Raw genomic sequence first — 27,843 nt, forward strand, 5'->3', positions numbered from 1 at the left:
AAAGCGAAGGAAGTGACGTTGTGACCAGGAAACAACACAGATTCTTCGAGTTCAGAAAGTGTTGTTAGCAAACTCATCACAAAAAAATAGGTATATAATTTTCAATTTTACCTGACAGCGTTGAATGAATAACAAAAGAGTGGAGAGGATGGATATATTAATAACCGACGTTAGCCATGATCTCTGATTTAGCTACGCTAACGTTATCTAGTTAACGTTAGCGTTCACAACAATTTGGCAGTAGCTAGCTATTTAGTTAGCGTTAGCTTAGCCATCTTTTCGAACGGAACAGCTAGCTAGTTCCGTTATTTGGTTACCTAGCTAGATACCGATTTAACACAGTGATAGCTAACTAGGGTATTTGACAGCTACACTGCCAGCTTGTTTCCTAGCTAGCTAGCTAACGACGTAATTGCCAGAGTAGGTAAGTTATGAGTGAGTAGCCAGTTTACGTTAGGTAGCTAGTAGTCATTTACAAAGGGCTGTGGTTACCCCCGCTGTTAGCCAATTGTATAGCCAATGGAACTCATATTTTAGACCTGTAACTATAAGTCCTTAGACTTTTTTACACCATTAGTTGGATTATTTAAAAAAATGCTTAGCCCAATTTACCTGAAAAGTATTATTCAAAAGTAGTAACATCTAAAAAATTGAGACCACCATATTCATATGAGTTCATAACGACAGATTTCCTAATATAATGTGTACGATTTTTCCAGATGAAGTTGAAAAGCACCTGGTCAACCGCTTTACCTATTTTGTTGTCAATATGTAGGGACTGGGCTGCATAAGTAAGTCTGGCGATACCTTCAGCTTTAGAAAGCAATACTCAATCTTTCAAGGATAAATCCCTCTGCAACCAATGGTTCAACTTCTTCTTTTTCAATAATAGGTATAAAATTTAATGAGCATATTTCCTGTTGATCCTTAGACATGGTAATCCCAAGGTATGTTACTTTTTCCTTGACTGGAATATTGCATATAGAGGGTATCACACAGTCTTTAACAGCAAACAATTTACACTTATTAAGGTTTTGGCAAAGACCAGATGCTTTGGAAAATATATTTATCACATCGACTGCTCTAGGAATCTGGTCAGCATCTTTCAAAAAGAGGGTTGTGTCATCTGCAAGTTGACTTATGATAATATCTCTGTCAGCAATAGATCCCTTTTATATAGCTGGTTTAACAGAACTTGTAAGAAGTTGGGTTGCAAGCAGGAAAGAGTTAAGGTGAAATTGGGCAACCTTCCCTAATTCCTCTTTTCAAATCAAATCTAGGAGAAGTGCCATGCTTTAATTTAATTGAACTGTTCCCATTCATATAAAGAGTTTTAATAGTACATCAAAATAATTCCCCAAAACAAAATTTCTCAAGGGAGAGAAATAGAAACTCATGTTCCACTATATCAAAGGCTTTATAAAAGTCTAAGACGACAATAAAACAATATTCAAAGTTTAAATCAGAATAGTCAATAAGGTGTAACACCAGTCGGATATTATTAGATATGTCTATTCCTCATGAAGCCAGATTGGGTCTCTTCTATAATTGAGTCCAATACTTCCTTAATTCTTTTTGCAAAAATAGAGGCTAATATTTTGTAGTCATTATTGAGCAGACAGATTGGACGCCAATTATTGAGTATAAGCAAGTCTTTCTTGGGCTAAGGTATTAATGTAATCGGACCTGGAGTCAAACTGGGAGAGAGAATTATTTGTAATGCTTTCAGAAAAGACCTCCAACAGATATGGGGCCAACTGTTGAGAAAAAGTTTTGTAAAACTCAGCAGATATACATCAATCCGAGGAGACTTTTTATTTTGAATGTGTTCAGTAGAATAAATGATCTCTTCAACTATAATAGGGTCATCACACTGTTACCTCTCAGCCTCCCCAATTGATTTCACATCCCCCAGAGAGTCAAATAAAAAAGTTGAAGAAACCTCAATACTTAGAACTATATAAATTCCTGTAGAAGTTGCAACTAAAGTTAGAGATTAATTTGGGATCATCTGTGATGAGACCATTAATATTTAATTGTTGAATTGTATTATTTTTAGTGTGGTATTTTTCTAACCTGAAAAAATAAGATTAATTTTGTTCACTTCTTCCTAGATCTGACAAAGGCTCCCTCTGCTTTCAATTTATACATATCATCCAACTTGTTTTGTAGCTCAAACAGAACAGTTTTACACCATTAATGTCCCATTGATCAGAAAGCTATGACGTATTTGTGAAGTTGTTCTCTGTCTTCCATATATGCTTAGATCCAGAAAGAATGGCTGCAGACTGGTTGGGTAGTCTGGTGTCAATAAACTGTGGACCAACCCTGGGCATGTACCAGGGAGAAGTGTCATCTGTGGACCAGACTAGTCAGACCATCTCTCTCAGAAAACCTTTCCACAATGGGGTCAGGTGCCCTGTCCCTGAGGTCACCTTCAGGTAAGGATTTCACATGGTGAAGTACAGAAAGATTAGCCTGCGTCACAGATTTCAGGAAATAATTTGCGGTGACAATGACATAGGAGTTGGCATTTGGCAAGACGGCACAAACAGATCTGAGACTCAGGCTACATACAGTGGGGCAAAAAAGTATTTAGTCAGCCACCAATTGTACAAGTTCTCCCACTTAAAAAGATGAGAGAGGCCTGTAATTTTCATCATAGGTACACTTCAACTATGACAGACAAAATGAGAGAAAAAAATCCAGAAAATCACATTGTAGGATTTTTAATGAATTTATTTGTCAATTATGGTGGAAAATAAGTATTTGGTCACCTACAAACAAGCAAGATTTCTGGCTCTCACAGACCTGTAACTTCTTCTTTAAGAGGCTCCTCTGTCCTCCACTCGTTACCTGTATTAATGGCACCTGTTTGAAGTTGTTATCAGTATAAAAGACACCTGTCCACAACCTCAAACAGTCACACTCCAAACTCCACTATGGCCAAGACCAAAGAGCTGTCAAAGGACACCAGAAACAAAATTGTAGAACTGCACCAGGCTGGGAAGACTGAATCTGCAATAGGTAAGCAGCTTGGTTTGAAGGAATCAAGTGTGGGAGCAATTATTAGGAAATGGAAGACATACAAGACCACTGATAATCTCCCTCGATCTGGGGCTCCACGCAAGATCTCACCCCTGTGGGGTCAAAATGATCACAAAAACGGTGAGCAAAAATCCCAGAACCACACGGGGAACCTAGCGAATGACCTGCAGAGAGCTGGGACCAAAGTAACAAAGCCTACCATCAGTAACACACTACCCCGCCAGGAACTCAAATCCTGCAGTGCCAGACGTGTTCCCCTGCTTAAGCCAGTACATGTCCAGGCCTGTCTGAAGTTTGCTAGAGAGCATTTGGATGATCCAGAAGAAGATTGGGAGAATGTCATATGGTCAGATGAAACCAAATTTTTTTTGTTGTTGTAAAAACTCAACTCGTCGTGTTTGGAGGACAAAGAATGCTGAGTTGCATCCAAAGAACACCATACCTACTGTGAAGCATGGGGCTGTTTTTCTGCAAAGGGACCAGGACGACTGATCCGTGTAAAGGAAAGAATGAATGGGGCCATGTATCGTGAGATTTTGAGTGAAAACCTCCTTCCATCAGCAAGGGCATTGAAGATGAAACGTGGCTGGGTCTTTCAGCATGACAATGATCCCAAACACACCGCCCGGGCAACGAAGGAGTGGCTTCGTAAGAAGCATTTCAAGGTCCTGGAGTGGCCTAGCCAGTCTCCAGATCTCAACCCCATAGAAAATCTTTGGAGGGAGTTGAAAGTCCGCGTTCCCTAGCAACAGCCCCAAAACATCACTGCTCTAGAGGAGATCTGCATGGAGGAATGGGCCAAAATACCAGCAACAGTGTGTGAAAACCTTGTGAAGACTTACAGAAAACATTTGACCTCTGTCATTGCCAACAAAGGGTATATAACAAAGTATTGAGAAACTTTTGTTATTGACCAAATACTTATTTTCCACCATAATTTGCAAATAAATTCATAAAAAATCCTACAATGTGATTTTCTGGATTCTTTTTCTCATTTTGTCTGTCATAGTTGAAGTGTACCTATGATGAAAATTACAGGCCTCTCATCTTTTTAAGTGGGAGAACTTGCACAATTGTTGGCTGACTAAATACTTTTTTGCCCCACTGTACATACTAGTTACATTCTGTGCATTGCTCTAGTTATTTCACAATACATAGGGGCCTACTTATTTGTTTTAAGCAATCTACTGTTAACATGTCAATGTTTACATTCTGTGCAGTGCTATGGATATCAAAGAGCTCAAGTTCCTGGATATCCAAACTCAAAGTGGTGTCAGCAGAGCCAGTGCTGGACAGGGGGTCTTGTCTGATCCAGGTGTCAAATCTTCAGGGCAGAGTGGTCAGAATAGCAGAGGTGGTTACCCTGCCAACAACACCCATTCCACCACCGCTCCTATTACCATTTTACGCAAAGGTGAGATGAGAGGACTAGTTTGGGAGTTTTATTTTTTTTAACCGGTTGCAAGGCCCCGATGCAACGTCCCTTCAGGTAACAACAATTGGGCTGGGTGACATTTTATACAGTGGTAGTGGAACACCATCTTCTATCAGCAGTTCTCCAGAAGCCACAAAGAGTGCTGTCTGACTGAGTGCATTTGAATAGGCCATGGGTCTCTTCAGTGTGTTCTACCATGGCCACAGCCTGCCGTCTTATGTACAGTGCAATCGGAAATGATTCAGACCCCTTTTTACGCATTTTGTTACGTTACAGCCTTATTCTAAAATTTATTAAATTCATTTTTTCCCTCATCAATCTACACACAATACCCCATAATGTCAAAGCAAAAACAGGTTTTTAAAACTAAAACAAAAAAAACAGATACCTTTTTTAACTATTCAGACCCTTTGCTATGAGACTCGAAATTGAGCTCCGGTGCATCCTGTTTCCATTGATCTTCCCCCCTTCTAAACTGAGCAATCGGGGAGAAGGGCCTTGGTCAGGGAGGTGACCAAGAGCCCGATGGTCACTCTGATAGAGCTTCAGAGTTCCTCTGTGGAGATGGGAGAAACTTCCAGAAGGACAACCATCTCAGCAGCACTCCACCAATCAGGCCTTTATGGTAGAATGGCCAGACGGAAGCCACTCCTCAGTAAAAGGCACATGACAGCCCACTTGGAGTTTGCCAAAAGGCACCTGAAGGACTCAGACCATGAGAAACAAAACTCTCTGGCCTGAAGAAACCAAGAGTGAACTCTTTGGCCTGAATGTCAATCGTCACTTCTAGAGGAAACCTGGCACCATCCCTACGGTGAAGCATGTTTTTCCGCCTCAGTAACTGGGAGACTAGTCAGGATCGAGGAAAAGATGAACAGAGCAAAGTACAGACAAATCCTTGAAGAAAACCTGCTCCAGAGCACTCAGACTGGGGTAAAGGTTCACCTTCCAACGACCCTAAGCACACAGCCAAGACAACGCAGGAGTGTCTTCTGGACAAGTCTCTGAATGTTCTTGAGTGGCTCAGCCAGAGCCTGGACTTGAACCCAATCAAACATCTCTGGAGAGATCTGAAAATAGCTGTGCAGCAACGCTCCCCATCCAACCTGACCGAGCTTTAGAGGATCTGCAGAGATTGATGCTTGTAGCGTCATCCCCAAGAAGACATGAGGCTGTAATCGGTAATCGGTGTAATCGGTGAGTAAAGGGTCTGAATACTTATGTAAATGGTATATTTCAGTTTTTTTTTATTTATAATAAATGTGCAAAAAATAGTTTTTGCTTTGTCATTATGGGGTTTTGTGTGTAGATTGATGAAAAAAATTAATGTAATACATTTTAGAATCAGGCTGTAACATATAGGGCTGTTGCGGTGACCGTATTACCGTCACACCGACATTCACGAGTCATGGTAATTAGGCTTCTCCAAGCTCTAATGCTGCTGATGGTCATTAGTAGCCTACCAAACTTGCTAACTACCTGGTACTCTGCACTTTATTGTCCCTCTAATCACTCTGGCATCAATGCAAATGTATTCGAAAATCTAATCAAACACTTCATTAGAGGCCTTGAGCTCATGTTGCGCAACATTTTGATAGGCTATGCAATTGCGTGAGAAAACAGAGTGATGGCCTCTACTTAAAAGAGGAGGATCCCATCAGCTTTCTGTATGCTAGGCCTATAGACTCGCTTACCATATTTATTTCTCACACAGAATAGAATAGGTTGACATTTGTACTATGGGGGATAGTAGATTGACATAGGCTCGTGCTTTTGCTGTTCGTTATACCTACTCCTCTTGTTGGCTGACGAAAAGTGAATGTGGACAGTTCTTCCAAAATCTTCAATATGCACCTCGGAATTGGATAAGGACGCACGCAATTGCGCGAAAGGCATGGATTTATTTAGGGTGCATTACGGCCACAAAGGGGATGCTGCCATGAAATTTTGGGCATTATCAAGTGCTTGTCAAATTGTAAATGAGAGACTAATGAAGTGTGTACAGCCTGCGAAAAAACAAAGCAGAGCTCATGCCTTTCAATCGACTTTTTGCAAATCATCATTAGTCGCATCATGCAGTCTTACAATGTATTAAAAATCTAAACATATAGCCCAACGTTTGTAAAACAACTAAAGTTACATTGATATCTCTAAATTAAGCATAAAGGAGTACCTATTTCTTTGTTAACTACTCAACACAGAATAACTGCACATGCGCACTCCCTCATTGTTTGGAGAAAATATTTATATTTTATTCAGCTTTGTTCAATTGTATTCTTCATACTATAAAAGAATGCCACAGATTTCTAAGCAAATCTTGTTGCTAAACAAACTAGTGTAGCCCACAGCTATTTGGCATAGCCAGATCAAGGTCTAACATAAGGACAACTTGGAGTGTGCTATTCTGTTCTTCTGAAATAGACTATATTTTCTTCATATCATGTTTCTTTAGACCTGTCTAAAATAGATAATAGATTTATTGTGAAGGTGTAGGCTATATTACATGGATTTATTAGACTTTTTGTAATCTAGATGTTCCAAAGGTCTGCATTGGTGGCTTGTAGGCTGTGTGTGGAAGCCAGGAGATGCTAAATGTGTTTAATTAATGGTCAATTAGCATGAGACTGACCAGTTATTGGCTTGACAATCATTGGTTGATGAAATTTGGTGACCGCCACAGCCCTAGTAACATAACAAAATGTGGGAAAAGTTAAGGGGTCTGAGTACTTTCTGAATGCGCTATTTATTGCATTAGAATCTTACACCATTTATTTAACCTTTTTATTTAACCATCACACTCAATGACTACATACATTTTTATCTCTGCCTCTGTTGCTTATGTGTGCTAGATGTAGGCTAATACATTTGACCCGCACTATATTTAGCCCCTTCATGTGTTAACCCAATGAATTTGGTGCCAACCGTAACAGTTAGTCCCATTTAGAAAGTACACTCAACACATTATCACATTGGGAACGAGGCTATTTCTCAATTATGACATGTTTACATAAGACAGTGTAAGCACAGTCATGAACGTATTTCCCGCTATCTGACTGTGATTATAGAGCAGAAAGTTCTCATTGTTGATCTTTTTCCTTATTCAGTGACAGGAGGAAATGTGAAACTACAAGTATCAGTGTCACATGTAAATCCACTCCCTAATCTCTAGGATCTGCACAGTTTGTCAGCAGTCATTGAAGCCGAGCCAACACATTGCTTCACCTGGCATTTTTTTCTCTTTTTGATCATAGTAACATTTATGCACTTGTCTTTTCTGAGAGATACCTAGGCTCTGTGGATAGGAAGGGAAAGGTTACACTATTTTTTACCTGACTGGCATATTCATACATTAAGGGCTTCTGTTTCTTTTGTTTGGTCTCTGCTCTGTTATTTCTGTTTATCAGACACAAATCCCTGCAGTGTTTTGGCACGTTTTAGTACATCCGAGGTTAATAATTTACAATGAGAATACTTTTTTAATCATTTCTGCCAGGTATAATAACCACAACCCATAAAGCAGTAACCCTTTTAAAATAACTACTACGTAGTAGTCTGCTTAATCAGTATAGTTTATTTCTGTCTGTCTGGTGAACCGGTGTCCTTTCCTCTAGTCTATGGTGTCACCTGGTTACTACTTACTGAGCGTGGAAGCAGCCAGGCACTGTTTGCAATGCTGTGACTTCCCCACATTCCCATAGCGTGCTAAAGGCTTGTACCAAAGTTCCTCTTTACAATACGTGTGTGACTAAGATCAATAAACATTCCCCCTTCGCTGTGTCTGCTCTTAAAGAGGTTATGCAAGGCCTGGCTTACGTGCCTTAGTGCCCTTCTGCCCCCCTCCCCACAGGAAGCCATGTTGTCCCAGTGGCAGTGCGCTTGGAAGGGGCCAGGCCATATCAATTGTGGAAGCACTGTTTACCTTTTGGATTTTTTATTTTAATCTCCAGATTCTTGGGCCAACAGCCAAGGGAGCTAATGCACAAATTGCATGAGACCAAAGTGCTGAGTAGCAGGGGTTGGGCTGACCCTTTCACACGCAATGCCATGCCCCTAACCAGCCCCATAGCAGGGGGCCATAGAAAGAAAGGGAGGTGGGGTTACGGACTACTTATACAAGATCATGGGCTGTACAAATGATTTGTAATTATCTGACATTAATCTTGCTGGGAGATTTAGGATGGGAATGTAGGAATGAAATGAAGGATGCATAGTCCTATGCAAATCGAGTGGATTATCTTGGATCCAAACAGACCTTGTTAAGAGTATAATTGGGGGGGAAAAATAGCTTTTTTATTTATTTTTTTGCATATAAAAATGATCCTATACATGCTATCAGCTTAACCCTTTGTTTTTCCTTTGCCCCTGGTACATACATTAAGTGTACAGTAAAGCTCTTCCTTCCTGTTCTTGATTGGGGTGGCAGGTCGCCAAGTGGTTAGAGCGTTGGACTAGTAACCGAAAGGTTGCAAGATCAAATCCCCGAGCTGACAAGGTAAAAATCTGTCGTTCTGCCCCTGAACAAGGCAGCACTGTTCCTAGGCTGTCATTGAAAATAAGAATTTGTTCTTAACTGACTAGCCTAGTTAAATAAAGGTAAAATAAAACAATTGAACGGTGTCACACACACACACACACAGAGGGAGTTGTTGCGGCTGACTGACATGGTTTTCCTTCTGTCAGTCTTACCTTGCATGTGAACACATTTCCCTCCACACAACACAGCAACATGTTGACAAGCCTCACACGCTGTCACAGCATGCTGTCGCTCACTCCAGTTTAGCTCCTGTGTGTTTATCTCACTGGTGTCATAGTGATTCATTTTTCTGTAAGAAACGTTTGCTTGTAATGTGTGTAACTTAAATATGGGTCATGTTTAATCAGTCTTTGAAATGTAGTTCACCGTGAAGTTTCAGTCAATGACTTTTCACATGGCTCAAGTTCATGTTTTGTTCAAATATCTCAGCCTTTATTGAACCTAAGATTCTTACACCTCTCCACATTTTCACATCAATTCTATCAGACACTAGTACTAACTTGGTGTTCATTATTCTCTGCTTGACTTGGAGCGTTGCCCAGTGCATTCAGGCATCTGATTCACTGAGATTTACAATAGACCTGTAGGTAATTACACTCTGTGTGGTCTCATTGTAAAATGTTTGCCTATGTTGAAAAGCCAATGCACACACATGAACAGATGTTTTTTTTAAGCAGTCCCTCACTCCCCTCCATTGTCAAAAATACATTGATATAGTAGCAGGTCTCAGATCAGTCGGTGTGATCGGGTGACAACGCCATTGTGACAACAGTAGTGTGTACGTGACTTGACTGAGAGTCTTGCGTGAGAGCCTAAAGTACCTAGCTGTCAGTGTGACACTTGCGTGCGGCTGTGCCTCTCTCTCTCTCTCTCTCTCTCTCTCTCTCTCTCTCTCTAGGTTAGCGTGAGACCTCATCACAGTTAGGGTTGAACACCCGGTTTTTCCAGTTATTTTTTTCCAGTTGGTTCTTTTTGATTTGTTAGTGCGCCATGCATGTATCTAAACGTTGTGTGTTGAGGATTGTGTGTTGGTAGAAAACTACTAGCCTGTATTATTGATGTTGCTTGTTATATAACTGTAGCTCCTGATACAACCATAGGATAAGATCAGTATTGAGGACACATTAGAAAGCAGACTGGAGTCCTGACAGAGATTAATGGACTCCAGTCTGAAATATTACTCTCTTAACTGGGATTTTGGGCTTGTGCACCATAATTGCTAGTCAGGCTATAGGGGCGGCAGGTAGCCTGGTGGTTAGAGCATTGGGCCAGTAACCCAAAGGTTGCTACATCGAATCCCTGAGCTGACAAGGTAAACATCTGTCGTTCTGCCCCTGAACAAGGCAGTTAACCCACTGTTCCTAGGGCGTCATTGTAAATAAGAATTTGTTCTTAACTGACTTGCCTAGTTAAATAAAGGTTAGATAAAAATATATACTGTAAAAAGAAATCGGAATAAATCGTCCTTCTAATGTCTTGATTTATGTTCTTCAGGTCATTGTAAATAAGAATTTGTTCTTAACTGACTTGCCTAGTTAAATAAAGGTTAGATAAAAATATATACTGTAAAAAGAAATCGGAATAAATCATCCTTCTAATGTCTTGATTTATGTTCTTCAGGTCCTCCAGCATCATCTAGTAACCGGGGGCCAAACCAGGCCACGCCGAAGAAGAATGGAGTGAAGAACGGAGGAGGTGGAGGGCAGATGAGGCTCAGGGACGATGAGTGTTTTGGTGCTGACATGGACGAGGGTCTGGACACAGACTTTGACTTTGAGGCAAACCTGGCACTGTTCGACAAGGCAGCCGTGTTCTCGCAGATTGACGGCACAGATTGCAACGGGGCACGTTCTCGTGGTACGCCCGGTGGCGAACGTGGTACACCCACACGTTACCGTCACGACGAGAACATCCTGGAGGTCAAACCAGTCGTCTACCGGCAGATCACGGTCCCACAACACGGGGGCAAGGAGTACTGCACTGGTAAGAGAGAGAGAGAACACAACACGCTCCATTCAGGGAGAGAGAGAGAGAGCGAACACAACACGCTCCATTCAGAGAGAGAGAGAGAGAGAGAGAGAACACAACACGCTCCATTCAGGGAGAGAGAGAGAGAGCGAACACAACATGCTCCATTCAGAGAGAGAGAGAGAGAGAGAGAGAGAGAGAGAGAGCGAACACAACACGCTCCATTCAGAGAGAGAGAGAGAGAGAGAACACAACACGCTCCATTCAGAGAGAGAGAGAGAGAGAACACAACACGCTCCATTCAGAGAGAGAGAGAGAGAGAGAGAACACAACACGCTCCATTCAGAGAGAGAGAGAGAGAGAGAGAGAACACAACACGCTCCATTCAGAGAGAGAGAGAGAGAGAGAGAGAGAGAGAGAGAGAGAGAGAGAACACAACACGCTCCATTCAGGGAGAGAGAGAGAGAGCGAACACAACACGCTCCATTCAGAGAGAGAGAGAGAGAGAGAGAGAGCGAACACAACACGCTCCATTCAGAGAGAGGGAGGGAGAGAGAGAACACAACACGCTCCATTCAGAGAGAGAGAGAGAGAACACAACACGCTCCATTCAGAGAGAGAGACAACACGATTCAGAGAACACAACACGCTCCATTCAGAGAGAGAGAGAGAGAGAGAGAACACAACACGCTCCATTCAGAGAGAGAGAGAGAGAGAGAGAACACAACACGCTCCATTCAGGGAGAGAGAGAGAGCGAACACAACACGCTCCATTCAGAGAGAGAGAGAGAGAGAGAGAGCGAACACAACACGCTCCATTCAGAGAGAGAGAGAGAACACAACACGCTCCATTCAGAGAGAGAGAGAGAGAGAGAACACAACACGCTCCATTCAGAGAGAGAGAGAGAGAGAGAGAGAGAGACAACACGCTCCATTCAGAGAGAGAGAGAGAGAGAGAGAGAGAGCCCTCCATTCACATATATATCACACATCCACATCTAGAAACCTGCTGCCCTGAGGGTTAGACAGATAGAACACTCTCCATTCACATCTGTCATCACACATTCACTTCCAGAGCCCTGTCTGCCAGTGCCCTTAGGCCCTGAGTGTCTCTCACCCCAGCCGCTGGATCTATTGAGGCTACAGTAGACCCATGGGTTTGGCTAAGCGAGCCAGACTAGTGGAGAGACAGGACATTGTGTACAGCTCTAAAATAGGCCTTAAACCAACAAGCAAGAAAAATAAATACCCAGTAATCGGACACAACAGTGTCGCTATTCTCAGTGAAGACCATCGGGCTGGAGATGTGATGGGGGAGAGATATAGGTTCCGGTCACAGCCCAGCCCGTGTGCAGCGTGTGGTGAAGAGGCTGAGCCTCTCCCTCTCAGTAATCACTGCTGGCTTCTCCCTACGGAGTGACACACCCACCGTACACACACACACACAGCTCTAATGAGCTATTCTTCTCTGTCCATACAGTCTCTTGTTTGTTTTTCTCTCCTTTAAGATACTAGAATGTTTTTCATGTAGCTCAAAGATGGGAAAACCTCTGTAGATTGGTGACGCATTCAACCAGAGAATGGGGATTTACCATTAAAAATATATATTTTTTGACTCTGTATCTGGTGAAAATGAAAAGAATTGATGACCGACACAACAAGTTCTACCCTCAGGATGTTTTCTGTTGCATGCGTGTCTAGCGGACCGGTGATAATGATTGTAGTGTTTACTTTGGAAACTAGTTGAATTCCCCCTCCGTGTCAGTATTGACTTTAGACAGAAATAGTATACGTTCTCAGAGTGACAGTGCTGGTCTACCTCTTGTGCTTCTGTGAAGCAACACTGAAACTCTTTGCTGGGTGTGGGTTTGACTGTCTCCTATTGGCCAGAGAGGGCCACCTCCCACTTCCGCAATGTGCTGTGCTGGCTCGGATCCAACTTTGGTTACTCTTTTGATTGAGGCAGCAGGTGAGTTTTGAGCTTTGAGCTCACTGCCCCACCATGCAGTCCCACTCTTTATAAGTGTGTTATATAATTGGTTTCATACAGGAGATAAGTGAATGGCACACTATGCTAGGCCCCTGGCCTGGATTCCAAGGTGTGACAAGAAGAGCAACACCTATCACTCTGGCTCCGCTGGACCAATCACTACGCTGTAGGGATAGGGGATCAGTACCAGTCAAATCTGGTTTCTGGTGTTGGCATAAAGTCATATAGGTCTTCGTGGAACACAAGCACACTCACACACATGCTCGCTCTCTCATTAGGGAAAAAGGATAGCGATGCCAATACCATCGCTATTAGTCATATCAAATCAAATGTATTTATTTAGCCCTTCGTACATCAGCTAATATCTCAAAGTGCTGTACAGAAACCCAGCCTAAAACCCCAAACAGCAAGCAATGCAGGTGTAGAAACACGGTGGCTAGGAAAAACTCCCTAGAAAGGCCAAAACCTAGGAAGAAACCTAGAGAGGAACCAGGCTATGTGGGGTGGCCAGTCCTCTTCTGGCTGTGCCGGGTGGAGATTATAACAGAACATGGCCAAGATGTTCAAATGTTCATAAATGACCAGCATGGTCAAATAATAATAATCACAGGCAGAACAGTTGAAACTGGAGCAGCAGCACGGCCAGGTGGACTGAGGACAGCAAGGAGTCATCATGTCAGGTAGTCCTGAGGCATGGTCCTAGGGCTCAGGTCCTCCGAGAGAGAGAAATAAAGAGAGAATCATAGAATGCATTCTGTGCACCCATGGAGATAGGAGTGTTGTGCTTCTGTTGCCAGCTGACTAAATACTCCCAGACAAAGACACTACACTGATACACCTCACTGGATAACTTAAATCACTACATGAAATGACTCACTACATGAATGTGAGCCCTAGTCTCAAATAGCCCGCTACACTACAGTACATACTTTACCGACATACAGGTATGTGAAATGTGCAACAGTTCTTAGAAAGGGTTATGTAAGTAGCCTAACATGGACGCCAGCCAGAGTTATCAGGGCGACAGCAGTGCGGTGACTATGATGACAATGCGGGCCAGGCGGTCATTAAAAGCCTTGTCCCTGGTGCTGAGAACTGGGAGCTGAATGTGGACGCTTTTCTCTTTTTACCGAACGGGCTGGGCAGGTCTGCTACCTCTGCCTGAATGCTGTCATGCTAAGCCCCATCCTCAGCACCTTGTAATTATCAGACCGCTCTGAGCTTTACATAAACAGCACCTCTCATAGTCACACACAGGTTACCACTCAAATGGCACCCTATTCCCTACATAGTGCACTACTTTTGCTAAGGGCCCATAGGGAATAGGGTGCCATTTGGGATGCAACCACACTACATGTGGAACAAACCCTTACCCTACTCCAGGCTGCTCTCACCTGAATCCATTCCTATCCACTAAACATTTAAATCAACAGCAGAAAAGGGGCTAGGAAAACAAATGTTTGGCGTTGGGATAACATATTGTCTGTCTGCTGTCCTTTGCTAATTGCTATGTGTGTTAAACCACTCCTCATCTACACGTTGGCACCTTAATTGGGGAGGACGGGCACGTGGTAATGGCTGGAATGGAAAAAGTGGAAACGTATCAACAACATCAAACACATTCAGGTTGCTCCGTTCCAGCCATTATTATGAGCCTTCCTCCCCTCAGCAGCCTCCACTGCTACACATGTACTCAAATCTCTTCACTGTAAACATACTAAAGCCACAGAACAAATCAAATCACTGCCCTGTTAACTACCTTTGATGGAGAGAGTGACAGGAGAGGGCGTGAGAGCTGAGGAAAAGTGTTATTCACAGCTATTGATTCCCTTGGTCTGGTGGCATGAGAACATTTTTGTGTTCCCTCATTCTCCCCAAATTCAATCTTGTCTCATCTCTGCAACTCCCCAACAGGCTCGGAAGAGGCGAAGGTCGAGTCATGCGTCCTCCGAAACATGACACGCTAAACCGCGCAGCCAGGGATGCAGTGCCGTAGACTGCTGCACCACTCGGGAGGTCCTCAAATGGAACTTTCTAATCAATTGACTTGCATTACTCAGTTATGAGGGCTGAGGTTATGGAGTGTCTGGAGTGTTAGAGGCTCGCAGCCCCTTGGTACTGCAGCAGTAACAGGCCTGTAGTCTGGAGGAACCTGAAAACTGTGCAACCTCACTCCTTGTTCTCTCTCTCTCTCTCTCTCTCTCTCTCTCTCTCTTCTTTCTCTCTCCCCCTCCCTCTCTCAGCGCCAGCCCTAATAACCCATGACCCGCTTCCTGCCTGCATGTGTGTATTGATTTCAGCTTCAACTTTCTCGTTGTCATGCTTGAAGGATTGCTTCCAGCTCAGTGTATTTTACTGCCGCTGTGTGCTCCTGGCTACCCAGTTGAGCAGGTTGAGCATTGCGTGTAGTGGAGTGGGTGTGTGTGAGTGTGAGAGTACACAGGATCGGGGTGGGGGGCTGTAGCAGGGGAATTCCTTACAAACACACATAGCTGGCGGGATGGTCAAAAAGCAATTAGATCATAGTGCAACTCCCACCTCTCCCTTTCCCTCTCCTCAGTGGCAGGTTGCATGACAAGGAGCAGTTAACTTTGCTGTGTGCTTATCGCTCACGTGATTGTCCGAGGAACGGTGCAGTAGAGTAGACTGGGTTTCTCCCACCCAACTGTAACATATTACCTGTCCTTGTACTGGAACAGTGGGAGGGATGTGGAGATACGGAGAGGGAAGAGATAAGGTTCATTTCACCCAGGCACGACATCCGTCTATCTGCTGTTTGCAGGTGTGTGTTTTCTTGCATGTCACACTGCATGTGTTCTGCCTTGAGTGATATGCCTGTGTGTTTCTGATAGCTGCATACGTGCCTGCATGCACATAATACATGAGGGAGGCCACGCTGAGCACTCAAATGCCAGGCCAGCGCTTTGGAACAGGCCGTTAAGGTCTTACCTGCTTCACTATCAAAGGGATATTGAGCCGTGCAGCCCCTCCAGCTAGTGTTCCTCTCTAGACTAATGTGCCATGGGCTATAGGTAGAGATTAGCACAGGGCTCTTTTTAAAGGGTTCTGTGAGCAGCTACCAGAATAATGACATGGTTGTGGTAGTATCTAGGAACCATGTTCCCTGGGCTGGTCTTTCCTAGATATCCTCTACTGTGTTGACACACAGACCTGAGTAGTAGAGAGATAGATATACAGTTGAAGTCGGAAATTTACATACACTTACATTGGAGTCATTAAAACTTGTTTTTCAACCACTCCACAAATGTATTGTGAACAAACTGTAGTTTTGGCAAGCCGGTTAGGACATCTACTTTGTGCATGACACAAGTCATTTTTCCAACAATTGTTTACAGACAGATTATTTCATTTATAATTCACTGTATCACAATTCCAGTGGGTCAGAAGTTTACATACACTAAGTTGATTGTGCTTGTAAACAGCTTGGAAAATTCCAGAAAATTATGTCACGGCTTTAGAAGTTTCTAACAGGCTAATTGACATAATTTTAGTCAGTTGGAGGTGTACCTGTGGATGTATTTCAAGGCCTACCTTCAAACTCAGTGCCTCTTTGCTTGACATCATGGGAAAATCAAATGAAATCAGCCAAGACCACAGAAAAAAATTGTAGACCTCCACAAGTCCGGTTCATCCTTGGGAGCAATTTCCAAATGCCTGAAGGTACCACGTTCATCTGTACAAACAATAGTACGCAAGTATAAACACCATGGGACCACGCAGCCATCATACCACTCAGGAAGGAGACGCATTCTGTCTCCTAGAGATGAACGTACTTTGGTGGGAAAGTGCAAATCAATCCCAGAACAACAGCAAAGGACGTTGTGAAGATGCTGTAGGAAACAGGTACAAAAGTATCTATATCCACAGTAAAACGAGTCCTATATCGACATAACCTGAAAGGTCGCTCAGCAAGGAAGAAACCACTGCTCCAAAACCACCATAAAAAAGCCAGACTATGGTTTACAACTGCAGATGGGGACAGATATAGTACTTTTTTGAGAAATGTCCTCTGGTCTGATGAAACAAAAATAGAACTGTTTGGCCATAATAACCATTTTTATGTTTGGAGGAAAAAGGGGGAGGCGTACAAGCTGAAGAACACCATCCCAACCGTGAAGCACGGGTGGGAGCATCATGTTGTGGGGGTGCTTTGCTGAAGGAGGGACTGGTGCACTTAACAAAATAGATGGCATCATGATGAAGGGAAATTATGTGGATATATTGAATCAACATCTCAAGACATCAGTCAGGAAGTTAACGCTTGATCGCAAATGGGTCTTCCAAATGGACAATGACCCCACGCATACTTCCAAAGTTGTGGCAAAATGGCTGAAGGACAACAAAGTCAAGGTATTGGAGTGGCCATCACAAAGCCCTGACCTCAATCCCATAGAACATTTGTGGGCAGAACTGAAAAAGCATGTGCGAGCAAGGAGGCCTACAAACCTGACTCAGTTACACCAACTCTGTCAGGAGGAATGGGCCAAAATTCACCCAACTTATTGTGGGAAACTTTTGGAAGGCTACCTGAAACGTTTGACCCAAGTTAAACAATTTAAAGGCAATGCTACCAAATACTAATTGAGTGTATGTAAAATTCTGACCCACTGGGAATGTGATGAAAGTAAGTAAAAGCTGAAATTAATCATTCTCTCTATTATTATTCTGACATTTCACATTCTTAAAATAAAGTGGTGATCCTAAATGACATAAGACAGGGTGTTTTTACTAGGATTAAATGTCAGGAATTGTGAGAAACTGAGTTTAAATGTATTTGGCTAAGGTGTATGTAAACTTCCGACTTCAACTGTATATATATATACATACACACACACAGTGCATTCGGAAAGTATTCAAACCCCTTGATTTCCCCCCCACATTTTGTTACGTTACAGCGTTATTCTAAAACTGATTAAATATTTTTTCCCCCTCATCACTCTACACACAATATCCCACAATGACAAAGCAAAAACAGGTTTTTAGAAATATTTTCTAATTCATAGTGTTTATCTCCACTAATTATTCTACAATGTAGAAAATAGTAAAAATAAAGAAAAACCTTGAATGTGTGTGTGTGTGTGGGTGGTCCTGGAACTGAGTATTCACTCAAGAAGTCAAGCTGCAACACTCCCACACACACTAGCCATCTTTATTGGCACATGGGTGTACCAACCAGTACACCTTAACCACCTGTTATCAATTTTCCCCTTTGTCACGGTACCCTTATGTTTTGGTGGAGTTCTATGTGAGGTGTGGCAGTAGTGTGTGTGGGCCCGGGGGGCTGCCGCCGGTGTCTTTCTCAGCCCAAAGCTCTGGTTATGGGGATGCTGAGGGAGCTCAGCAGGGATGAGCTGGAGCGTGTGAACCCAGCCCCTCCAGAAGACCTCAGGGGATAGCTAGGAGAGGCAGTTCAGTTCGCATCCTCATGTTTGGCAGCCCTTTACAAAATATGACACTCTCTTTGTTGTTGCGGCAGACAACAGTGACAAATGAGAGGGGAAGAAGGGAATCTTCCTTCCGTGATTGGAAAGAGATCAGGTCAAGGGAAGAAGCTTTCCCAAGGGAACTGGGTCCTCACGTGAGGGGATGTTCTGCTTATTCATGAACTCCTTCTCCTTGAGGAGTTCCTGTGTGTGTGTGTTTGTCCTCATCGTGAAAGTTCATGCTGTTGGTGAATTAGGCCTTGTAGTTCCTTTTGATAATGTCTAGTCACACTGATTATGAGGATTCTATACAGTTCTATTTTTAGTACCATTTCCATATATTTTGGGGGGAAATCTGGAACTTTTTAAAATTCCAATCTCTACTCTTCTCATAGCTACATATATTATTATCTGGCACAATAACAACTAATACATGTTTATTTTCCCCTGTTGTCTCTCTCGCTCCTCTGACTGTAGACACTGGCCTGGTTGTCCCCAGTGTGTCCTACGAGCTTCACAAGTGTCTTCTGGCCTCAGCGGAGCGGCATGGCCTGTCTCTGGAGCGGAGGCTGGAGATGACTGGTGTGTGTGCCAGCCAGATGGCCCTCACTCTTCTGGGGGGCCCCAACCGGTGAGTGGCTGGGTGGGCTTCCTCTACTGGGGTAACATCACATGCAACAGGCTTCATTGATACCAGAGTTGTGTTCAATAGGCACGAAGCTAAAGAAAACGGTTTGAAATGGGGAGGTACTACAATATCTGAACTTGCCCGATAAGAAGTGTTCGTTTTGTTTTCAGTTCCAAGGTGTTTTGCTACGGTGTGCCCTAATGAACACGACCCAGGGTTATACGAACATGCCTTTGTCCTTCTATTTTTGTAAATTTTTCATTGTTTCTTGTATTGTTGCTGTGGTGATATACTGTAGTAAGGTGTTTTAAACAGGCAATTAACCTCCTTCTAAGGCACCGATCAATGAAACTCTTGATTGCGGATGCTATGTATTGGCCGATGAGAGGTTTTGAAGCCACCGGTCAGACATATTGGCAGTCCTCAGAAGAAGCAGTCCTCCATAGGAATGAATGGAGCTTTTTCAAAAGCTTGAGTTAGTTGCTAGTGGTCATACAATGTGATGCAATCATAACAATATTGCACCTTTTGCCTGCCTGAAGGAGAAAAGGGAAAATGATAGAGCCCGGGCCAAGACTAGAGTAAACCTTGGATTTGCGTTCACTCAGTGGAGAGAACAATGAGAGTTGAAGGGATTCAAAACTGACACAGTTTGCATTTTTTCTTCTTAAAATGTAAGACATTGTTAGGTAGATAATACATCTTTCTAGATATAAAGTGAGATGATGATTTTGATATTTAGTTGTAAATATGTATGCAAGTGTTTATTTTGGTTTGCTTGTTTTGATTGTTGTCAAGCCACACATCCAATAGTTTGTATTAGCTTGTGCAGCTTATTTGCTGACTTTGACATTGCTGTTTTTATTTTATTTGTATATAACATTTAGCTTCACTAGTAAGTCCTAACTAGCTACCTAATTTATGTGTATGACGTCACTTGCCCTTGTGTTATATTTCTGTGGTCTGAAAGTCACGCTGTGATATTAGCTAGCTGGCTATTTCACACACTACTCTACTGGCAAGGAATAGCCATGATCGTAAAGTTCATTTGAAATACACACGATGAGACACAATGCAACGGTTTGTTTGATCTGAAGGGTCTAGTTTTAGAACCTGTCATGTCGTCGGCTGGATTTTCCAAGATTCACTGAAGAAACGGTGTCAACTGCACGTCTCTTCTTCTTGATCTGAATGCACCGTCTTTAGTCAGGTGTTGTACAACACAACATCCTAAAACTAGCTAGTTTTGTCTCCTGTTGGCTGTTGTATCTGAACTGGACTTCATTGCTTGACGTCAAAGCTCTCAAAAATATCTTTGAACCTGAAATATAATTTCAGTCATGAAAGGAATACATCGACATCAACACCTAGCAAGCCTGTTTCCAGACCCACCATTGTTGAGTATTGGAGCAGAATCAGATCTGTAAGCATAGGTTTTAGCAAAATATTTTTGACCATGTCTGTTCCATCATTTTGTTTCCCCTAGCTAGCTAAGAACAGTAATAACAAAGTAACATATTTTAATGCTATGCATCTATCTAGCTAAGCTGTTTAGGAAAATGAACTGCACAGGATTTACTTTGATTATTGATGATATTCTAGCCCAACATTATACTACAGCATAGAGATGTTACTATGTTATTCCCCATTTGAGCTGTCTGGCTGAGATGTGTATGTTTTGGGCTGTCTATTTACATGTATTGAGTGTATAAGACTGTAACATGACATTATATGAAATGACTGGAAACATTACGTCCTCATTCTGTCTAATAGCCTACTTCTCCAATTAATGTTTTTACTCTGAATATCTAAGATTGATAGTTATCAAAGGCAATTCTTTCATAGTTGTCAAATGGTAAAACTCAAACACGAAGTACCAGTGTACAGAGGCCGCTCAGTACAAAAGTGCACAGATGAAGCGGATGCTAAGCTACAGACTGTTTCGCCAGCACTGTGGACTGGAATAGGTTCCGGGACTCATCCGATGACATTGAGGAGTTTACCACATCAGTCACCGGCTTCATTAAGTGCATTGATGATGTCGTCCCCACAGTGACTGTACGTACATATCCCAGCTAGAAGCCAAGGATTACAGGCAACATCCGCACTGAGCTAAAGGCTAGAGCTGCCGCTTTCCAGGAGCGGTACACTAACCCTACACTAACCCTGAAGTTTATAAGAAATCCCTCTATGCCCTCTGGCGAATCATCAAACAGGCAAATTGTCAATACAGGACGAAGATCGAATCCTACTACACCGACTGTGACGCTCTTGGATGTGGCAGGTCTTGCAAAAAATCTTTTAAGCAGGAAGCAGGAGGATAGAGTTATGGTCTGATTTGCTGAAGGGAGGGCGGGGGAGGGCATTGTATGTGTTTTTGTGTGTGGAGTAAAGATGATCTAGAGTTTTGTAGCCTGTAGTTGCACGCTACAGTTCTGTACTGATGGTAATGAAAATCCATAGACAAAATACTCACCAAATATTATTCTACCATTCAGCTAAAGGAGACTCTACAATAACAAGTCTTGAAGGTAGAGTGTCTACACATTGAAAACTGCACAGGACTACAGCCCAGAAGTTCAGAGAGCAGTGTTGAGAACACTGGGCTCTCGATTGGGGCTACCAAGGGGAATGGTACTGAGATCAGATGATCCAAGACTCCCTGAAGTGCCACCACCAACAACGGATGACCTGCTACAACTTAGAGGAAACGTTGACCTGCAACACAGGATGCAGTTAGCACAGCTTTGAGCGGGGAAGGACCTGAGCTATCAGTTTAGTCAGACTTGGTCGTTCCCGGGAAGTATGAAAACCTATGGAGTACTCAGAAATGTTGTTGAAAAAGTTGGGCCTACAACCCAACATATATAAATAAGGGATGTTTGTGTGGGCAACAATAAACTTGTGTGAGAAACAATATTTGTGCATTCGTTATCTAGCAAATTGGCTAGATTAATGTTTGAAATGGTTTTAGAATTATTTACTTAACTTCTGTTTTCCTGGATATTCAAAAGTGTGGGGTCGCTTAGAAATGTCCTTGTTTTTGAAAGAAAAGCACATTTTTTTTGTCCATTGAAATAACATCAAATTGATCAGAAATACAGTGTAGACATTGTTAATGTTGTAAATGACTGATTTTTTATGGAATACTACATTGGCGTACAGAGGCCCATTATCAGCAACCATCACTCCTATGTTAGCTAATCCAAGTTTATAATTTTAAAAGTGGAAGAAAATGGAAGCGTGGTGGCTTCAAAACAGCACCCCCCTGTTTGTCATCTAGTGTATTTACAAATCATTCTCCCTGTTAAGTCAAGAATGTCCGACAGGCTGTGAAGCTTCCATTTCACCTCTGCTTTAGGCTTTTCTCTTTATGCGTGTGAAGGAGTCAATGCAAACTCCATATTCATGATGAATAGACAGTGGCTTTAGCAGTTAATCATGACAGAAAGCCAATACTTTGCATGGAAAGGTGTAGCAGCCTATTGAAAGCGTGAGGTGTTTATGGTCGACATAGGACACAATGCTCCACTGAACTTGATTATAATGATTGCAGATAAAGGCTTCCTCTGGTTTTTATGCTGTAGTTGAAGAGTTGTGATTTTATAAGAAAGGGAAACCCTTGCACAACAGCCAGTTTATTACCCATGCAGTCCTGAGGTGATGATAATGCTCCTTTGTTTGCAGTGTGTGGAAACTGCAGATCATGATGTTCAGATCAGTCATGATTGTATTCTGCACAATTAATTATCTCAATGAGGACAAAGTTTGTCTAATCCACCAGCAATCGCATATCCCAGGCCTTGGCTTGTACTATTTGTATTGATAAGAAATCAAAATAAGACCACAAACAAATCATATATGTCTCTTGGATGTCCCCAGGCTGACACCTAAGAATAATCACCAGCGTCCCACGGTGGCCCTGCTGTGTGGCCCCCATGTCCAGGGGGCCCAGGGCATCAGCTGTGGACGGCACCTGGCCAACCACGAGGTGGAGGTCATCCTCTTCCTTCCCAACTTCGTCAAGATGCAGGAGTCCATCACCAACGAGCTCTCTCTCTACAGCAAGACCAGCGGCAAGCAGGTGGCCAGCATCAACGGTACCGACTTATCCTGACTAACAGATTTGTTCTCTGTTCACAGATATTATCAGCTTTTGAAATCATTAGATGTGATGAGACATTTGTAAGTCGCTCTGGATAAGAGCGTCTGCTAAATGACTTAAATGTAAATGTAAATGAGACTGTAGATGGAAAGGTAAATGGATTGTAGATAGTGAGGATGGTGAATCCACTTCCTGGTAGTGTGTTCTTTTGTTAGCATGAGCTGTATAAAAATACCATTGTTTTCTAATCTAGAGTAGACACTTCCCTCTGTATACTGAACAAAAATATAAATACAACATGCAACAATTTAAAAGATTTTTCAGTTTTATATAAGTAAATCAGTTCATTGAAATAACTTCATAAGGCCCTAATCTATGGATTTCATATGAAGAAATTCTGTTGTGTTCGTTGTCCGTAGCTTATGTCTGCCCATATCATAAGCCCACCGTCACCATGAGGCATTCTGTTTACAACGTTGACATCAGCAAACCACTCGTCCACATGCCAGATTCTCTAAAACATATTTTAGGCAGTTTATAGTAGAGAGATTAATATTACATTCTCTGTTAACAGCTCTGGTGGACATTCCTGCAGTGAGCATGCCAATTGCACATTCCCTCAACTTGACATCTGGCATTGTGTTGTGTGACAACATTTTAGTAGCCTTTTATTGTCCCCAGCACAAGGTGCAGCTGTGTAATGATCATGCTGTTTAATAAGCTTCTTGATATGCCACACCTGTCAGGTGGATGGATTTTCTTGGCAAAGGAGAAATGCAATCTAACGGGGATGTAAACAAATTTGAGATAAATAAGCTTTTTTTATTTCTGGGATCTTTTATTTCAGATCATGAAACATGGGACCAACACGTTACATGTTGCATTTATATTTCCATTCAGTATAGTTAGGCACAATTAGCGCAAAACTCAAATCTGTGCTGCTTGTCTGCTTTTAACAGCGGTACACTGAAACGATGTTGCCCTCTGCTGGAGGTCTAGCTACTCAGAAGCTTTCAGTTCAAACCCTGATCTCTGTCCCTCTCTCTCCTCCCAGACCTGCCGGTCAGCCCAGTGGACCTGGTCATCAACTGTCTGGACTGCCATGAGAATGGCTTCCTGAGGGACAAGGCCTGGTACCTGGCGGCTGCGGACTGGGCCAACCAGAACAGGGCTCCGGTGCTCAGCATTGACCCTCCAGTGAGTGGCAAGAAGCAGGCCGTGGAGGCCAAGTGGACCCTGTCTTTGGGCCTGCCCCTGCCTCTGGATGGTGGGGAGGCTAGGGTCTACCTGTGTGACATCGGGGTGCCGAAGCAGGTGTTCCAGGAAGTGGGCATCAACTACCATTCACCCTTCGGCTGCAAATTCGTTATTCCTTTACACTCTACATAGCAGGACCTGCCACAACCTACCAGCCCTGTCTGTGCACAGGATTGTGTTGTCATTCTAGTGAAATACAGAAGGCCTTCTTAGAGGGTGATGTGTACAGTTACTGAAAAAAGGTTGTGGGGGGATTTCAGAATTGGCACTTAATTGTATTGCTGGTTGGTATGTTTTTCCTTTGCTCCCGGTTGACCCCTGGGAGTGTATTGCGTGCCACGGGAGAAGGGTAAGCTCCAAGAGGAGGGCTTCCTGTCCCGTTGGGCTTTGTGATAAGGGCTATGTGTGTGCATTGCCCTCTATCAGCCAGTCTTGAGTATGTTATGTTTACAGAGAGCTGGCTAACCACTATGAGTCTCTATCTATGAACCCTGACCGTGTGACCAGCCATGGGTCTGAGACATACTTCCTGTTTCCTACTGTAGATTGTGTGGACTAGAGACCACAGGACCTGGCTGACCCAGTGCCCCACAGCAGAGCTCAATTTCTCTCACCTCTCTGGGAAAAGCCCTATGATCTGAATTGGAGATATTTATTTTAAATGCCCTTATTCTCACTAAATTCAATTGGTGTGTTTTTCTTAAATGCCACTTTTTGGTCAACATTGGTTGTCGCGAATTGCAATTGAAATGTGTATTTAGCTAGCACTGGTATCAACTCGGAACAAACACATTTGTTTGTCCTCTTTTCTTTATCTAAAGAAAATGTTTAAGAATTTGTCTGTTTTTGATAAATAGGGAAGATGTTTTGGATTTGTTTGAATGCATATATTTTCTAAAGCTGCATCTGGGCTATATTTTTAACAACACTGCAATGAAAGATGTAAAGTGGTGCTCAACACTTTTGTTTCAGTGTATTTGTGTTATCGTACAAACAAATAGTTTCTCCGTCTTTTACACTTCTCATATGAAATCATATCTGTTTGACACCTGTCAGATAAGGCCACATACAGTCTTATAATAGTTTACAAGGGTATGCATATGTATCTGTTAAGTAGCTATACACAGTAGAAAGGTACACATGCTCTACCTCTGCTGCCGTGACTGTGTTCTTGCTTCAGGTTTTGTAAACATGTAATTTGCCAAGCAGTACCATTTAGTTTACACTTAGTATTACAGCATTTGTCAAGAAAAAAAATGTAAAGATAGTTTTCCTAGTAGTAGCCATTGTACCATTTAATTCACTTTCTGATAGGATTGGGTTTGTATTTCATTTGTATAGGCAATATGCCATTTAAATTCCGCACACAAGCCTTGGATGTGCAGCTAAACAGATGGGCCACGGTAGATAAGACTCGGATATTATTATTTTTTGCAATCATTTTGAAAGTGGATCTTCAAATGCGCTTGAGCCAGACTCGGATTTGTGTGAGACGTTCTGTGGTTGTGTAAACAGATCTGTAATTACAGACCTGTTAGGTCACATACTGGCCAGGATGTCTGAATTATGTTTGCAAACGATTAGCGATTTTTGCAAACACTCGGTGCATTTTAGTATGGTCTTAGTATGGAGTGCAGACATTGTGTTTTAGGGAGCTTTTGTGAATGGGTTAGATTTAGGTTTGGCTCCAAGGGCATTGAGGCTGACTGCTTTCTTAAACTGTATTTCATTATTTTTTTATTATTCTAAATCCAATTATTGGTGTGTTTGCACATGTTTATTTTCATGGGTAGTCGATGAGGATTGATCTGGATTGATTGGGTTACAACTTTGCAAACATTTATATGACTTGGAAGTACTGTCTTGTCTGTGTATCTGCTCTACTTTTCCAAACGACTAAATCAGGCTATTGTTAATAGTGCATACAGTACATGTAATACAGTGAATCAATGGCATCTGTTGCCAATTGTGTTCTAGCTGGTAGGACTCTGAGTTTTCATTTGTTTTTGTTTATCTCTGGTAATGTTGCTCAATAATGCTGTGTTGCTCAACAATGTTGCGCAATGAGCTTTCTCACTTATTACAAGTGTATGTAGCCTGTTTTTGTAAATGTATGCCATCTCACTGCAGGTGCCAACTACAGATACTTGCAGTATCTACATAACATGTTATGATGTGAGAATAGAACAACACAATGTATCTTTATAAAGCATCCAAAACATGTATTTTAGCTTAGTAGTTGGGCTCCTTAAGGCTGCTGCTGTTGTCAGCTTTGAGAGGAATGCCTGTTCCTGCATGTGATGCCAGAGACCTATGGATGCTGAGGTGAGAAGTCTTACAGGAGATTTTTTTGTCATCTAAAAGTGCTACTTTCAGAAATATTTCCATGGGAAATGATGATCTTGTATTGTGACACTCCAGCCCAGACAGATTTATTTTTAAGTGATTTATGGTCATATTGTTACAAAACATTTGCCAGAAAACAGGCCATGTTTTCGCACAGCTAATTACATTCATTTTCTTAAGGACTTACAGTAATAGTTTTTGGGAAGTGTCCTCGTGGTAGCTAGCAATGGGATAGTGGCTAATCTCATATGATGTCATGATGGAGGAACTAAACCACTTTTGTTTGATCATATCATTACAGATTTAATCAGGATTTTGTTTACTTTATTTTTTGAGGAATTGGTGTGTAAACTGGAATAATAAACGTTATCCTTTATCATAAAGGAATTTCAGCAAGGCAGATGAAGCATGTGACACCACAAGTATTTGTAATGGTGTGCAGATCTGGTCCAAGTTGACACTGTTCTGTATACTGAGATCAAGCTTGAGAATTAATGACTGATAAACATTAAATGTGACACTGCATAGAAAATATTCAATTTTTTAAAGGGCTTCATTTTTTCAACACACTTCCATTTCAATTTCTGTTGACCTGTTGTTGTAATAAAGACCACTTCATCCATTTTTATATAGAAAATACAGGGGGCCAAAATGTGCCACATGCACTACTTTTGTAGGAATCTTGAGAGCACACTATTTGATTTGTTATGCCTATCCTACAGACCACAGCTACAATTTTGTTTTTGGGGGGGGACGTTTGTTACAAGATCATGCGTGGGAGTGTGTATAGTAATTGTTAAAGTTCTCCAAGTCACACTTTTTATGAAGCTGCAGCAAATGTATTGTGTTTTAGTTTATTAAATGGACATGTGGCTACTCTTCATGTTTGTGCCAGATTTGTGTTCACATATTATTTGTATGGTGGGGTAATGAGGATGCATTTTCACAGGTTGTCCACCAGATGGTTCTAAGTAGCCACAACCTGAGGAAGCTACAATATAACCTGTGCTGTGCTGGGATGATATCAAAAGTTTGCCTCTGTTTCTCTTTTTACATTTTTAATTAAGCTTAGTGCTGGCAGCTTTGAG

General features: G+C 42.2%; 1 protein-coding gene across 1 annotated transcript; it reads left to right on the forward strand.

The window, feature by feature from the left end:
- On the forward strand, positions 1-27,636 carry LOC115112464 (enhancer of mRNA-decapping protein 3-like). Its single transcript, XM_029639547.2, has 7 exons — positions 1-90; positions 2,267-2,441; positions 4,269-4,462; positions 10,638-11,000; positions 18,897-19,050; positions 22,930-23,147; positions 24,207-27,636. The coding sequence occupies exons 2-7, from the start codon at positions 2,278-2,280 to the stop codon at positions 24,539-24,541; spliced, it is 1,428 nt and encodes a 475-aa protein (XP_029495407.1). The 5' UTR covers positions 1-90; positions 2,267-2,277; the 3' UTR covers positions 24,542-27,636.
- Positions 27,637-27,843: the final 207 nt, after the last annotated feature.

The sequence above is a fragment of the Oncorhynchus nerka genome, linkage group LG27 (genome assembly GCF_034236695.1).
Source record: "Oncorhynchus nerka isolate Pitt River linkage group LG27, Oner_Uvic_2.0, whole genome shotgun sequence".
Classification (NCBI taxonomy): Eukaryota; Metazoa; Chordata; class Actinopteri; order Salmoniformes; family Salmonidae; genus Oncorhynchus; species Oncorhynchus nerka.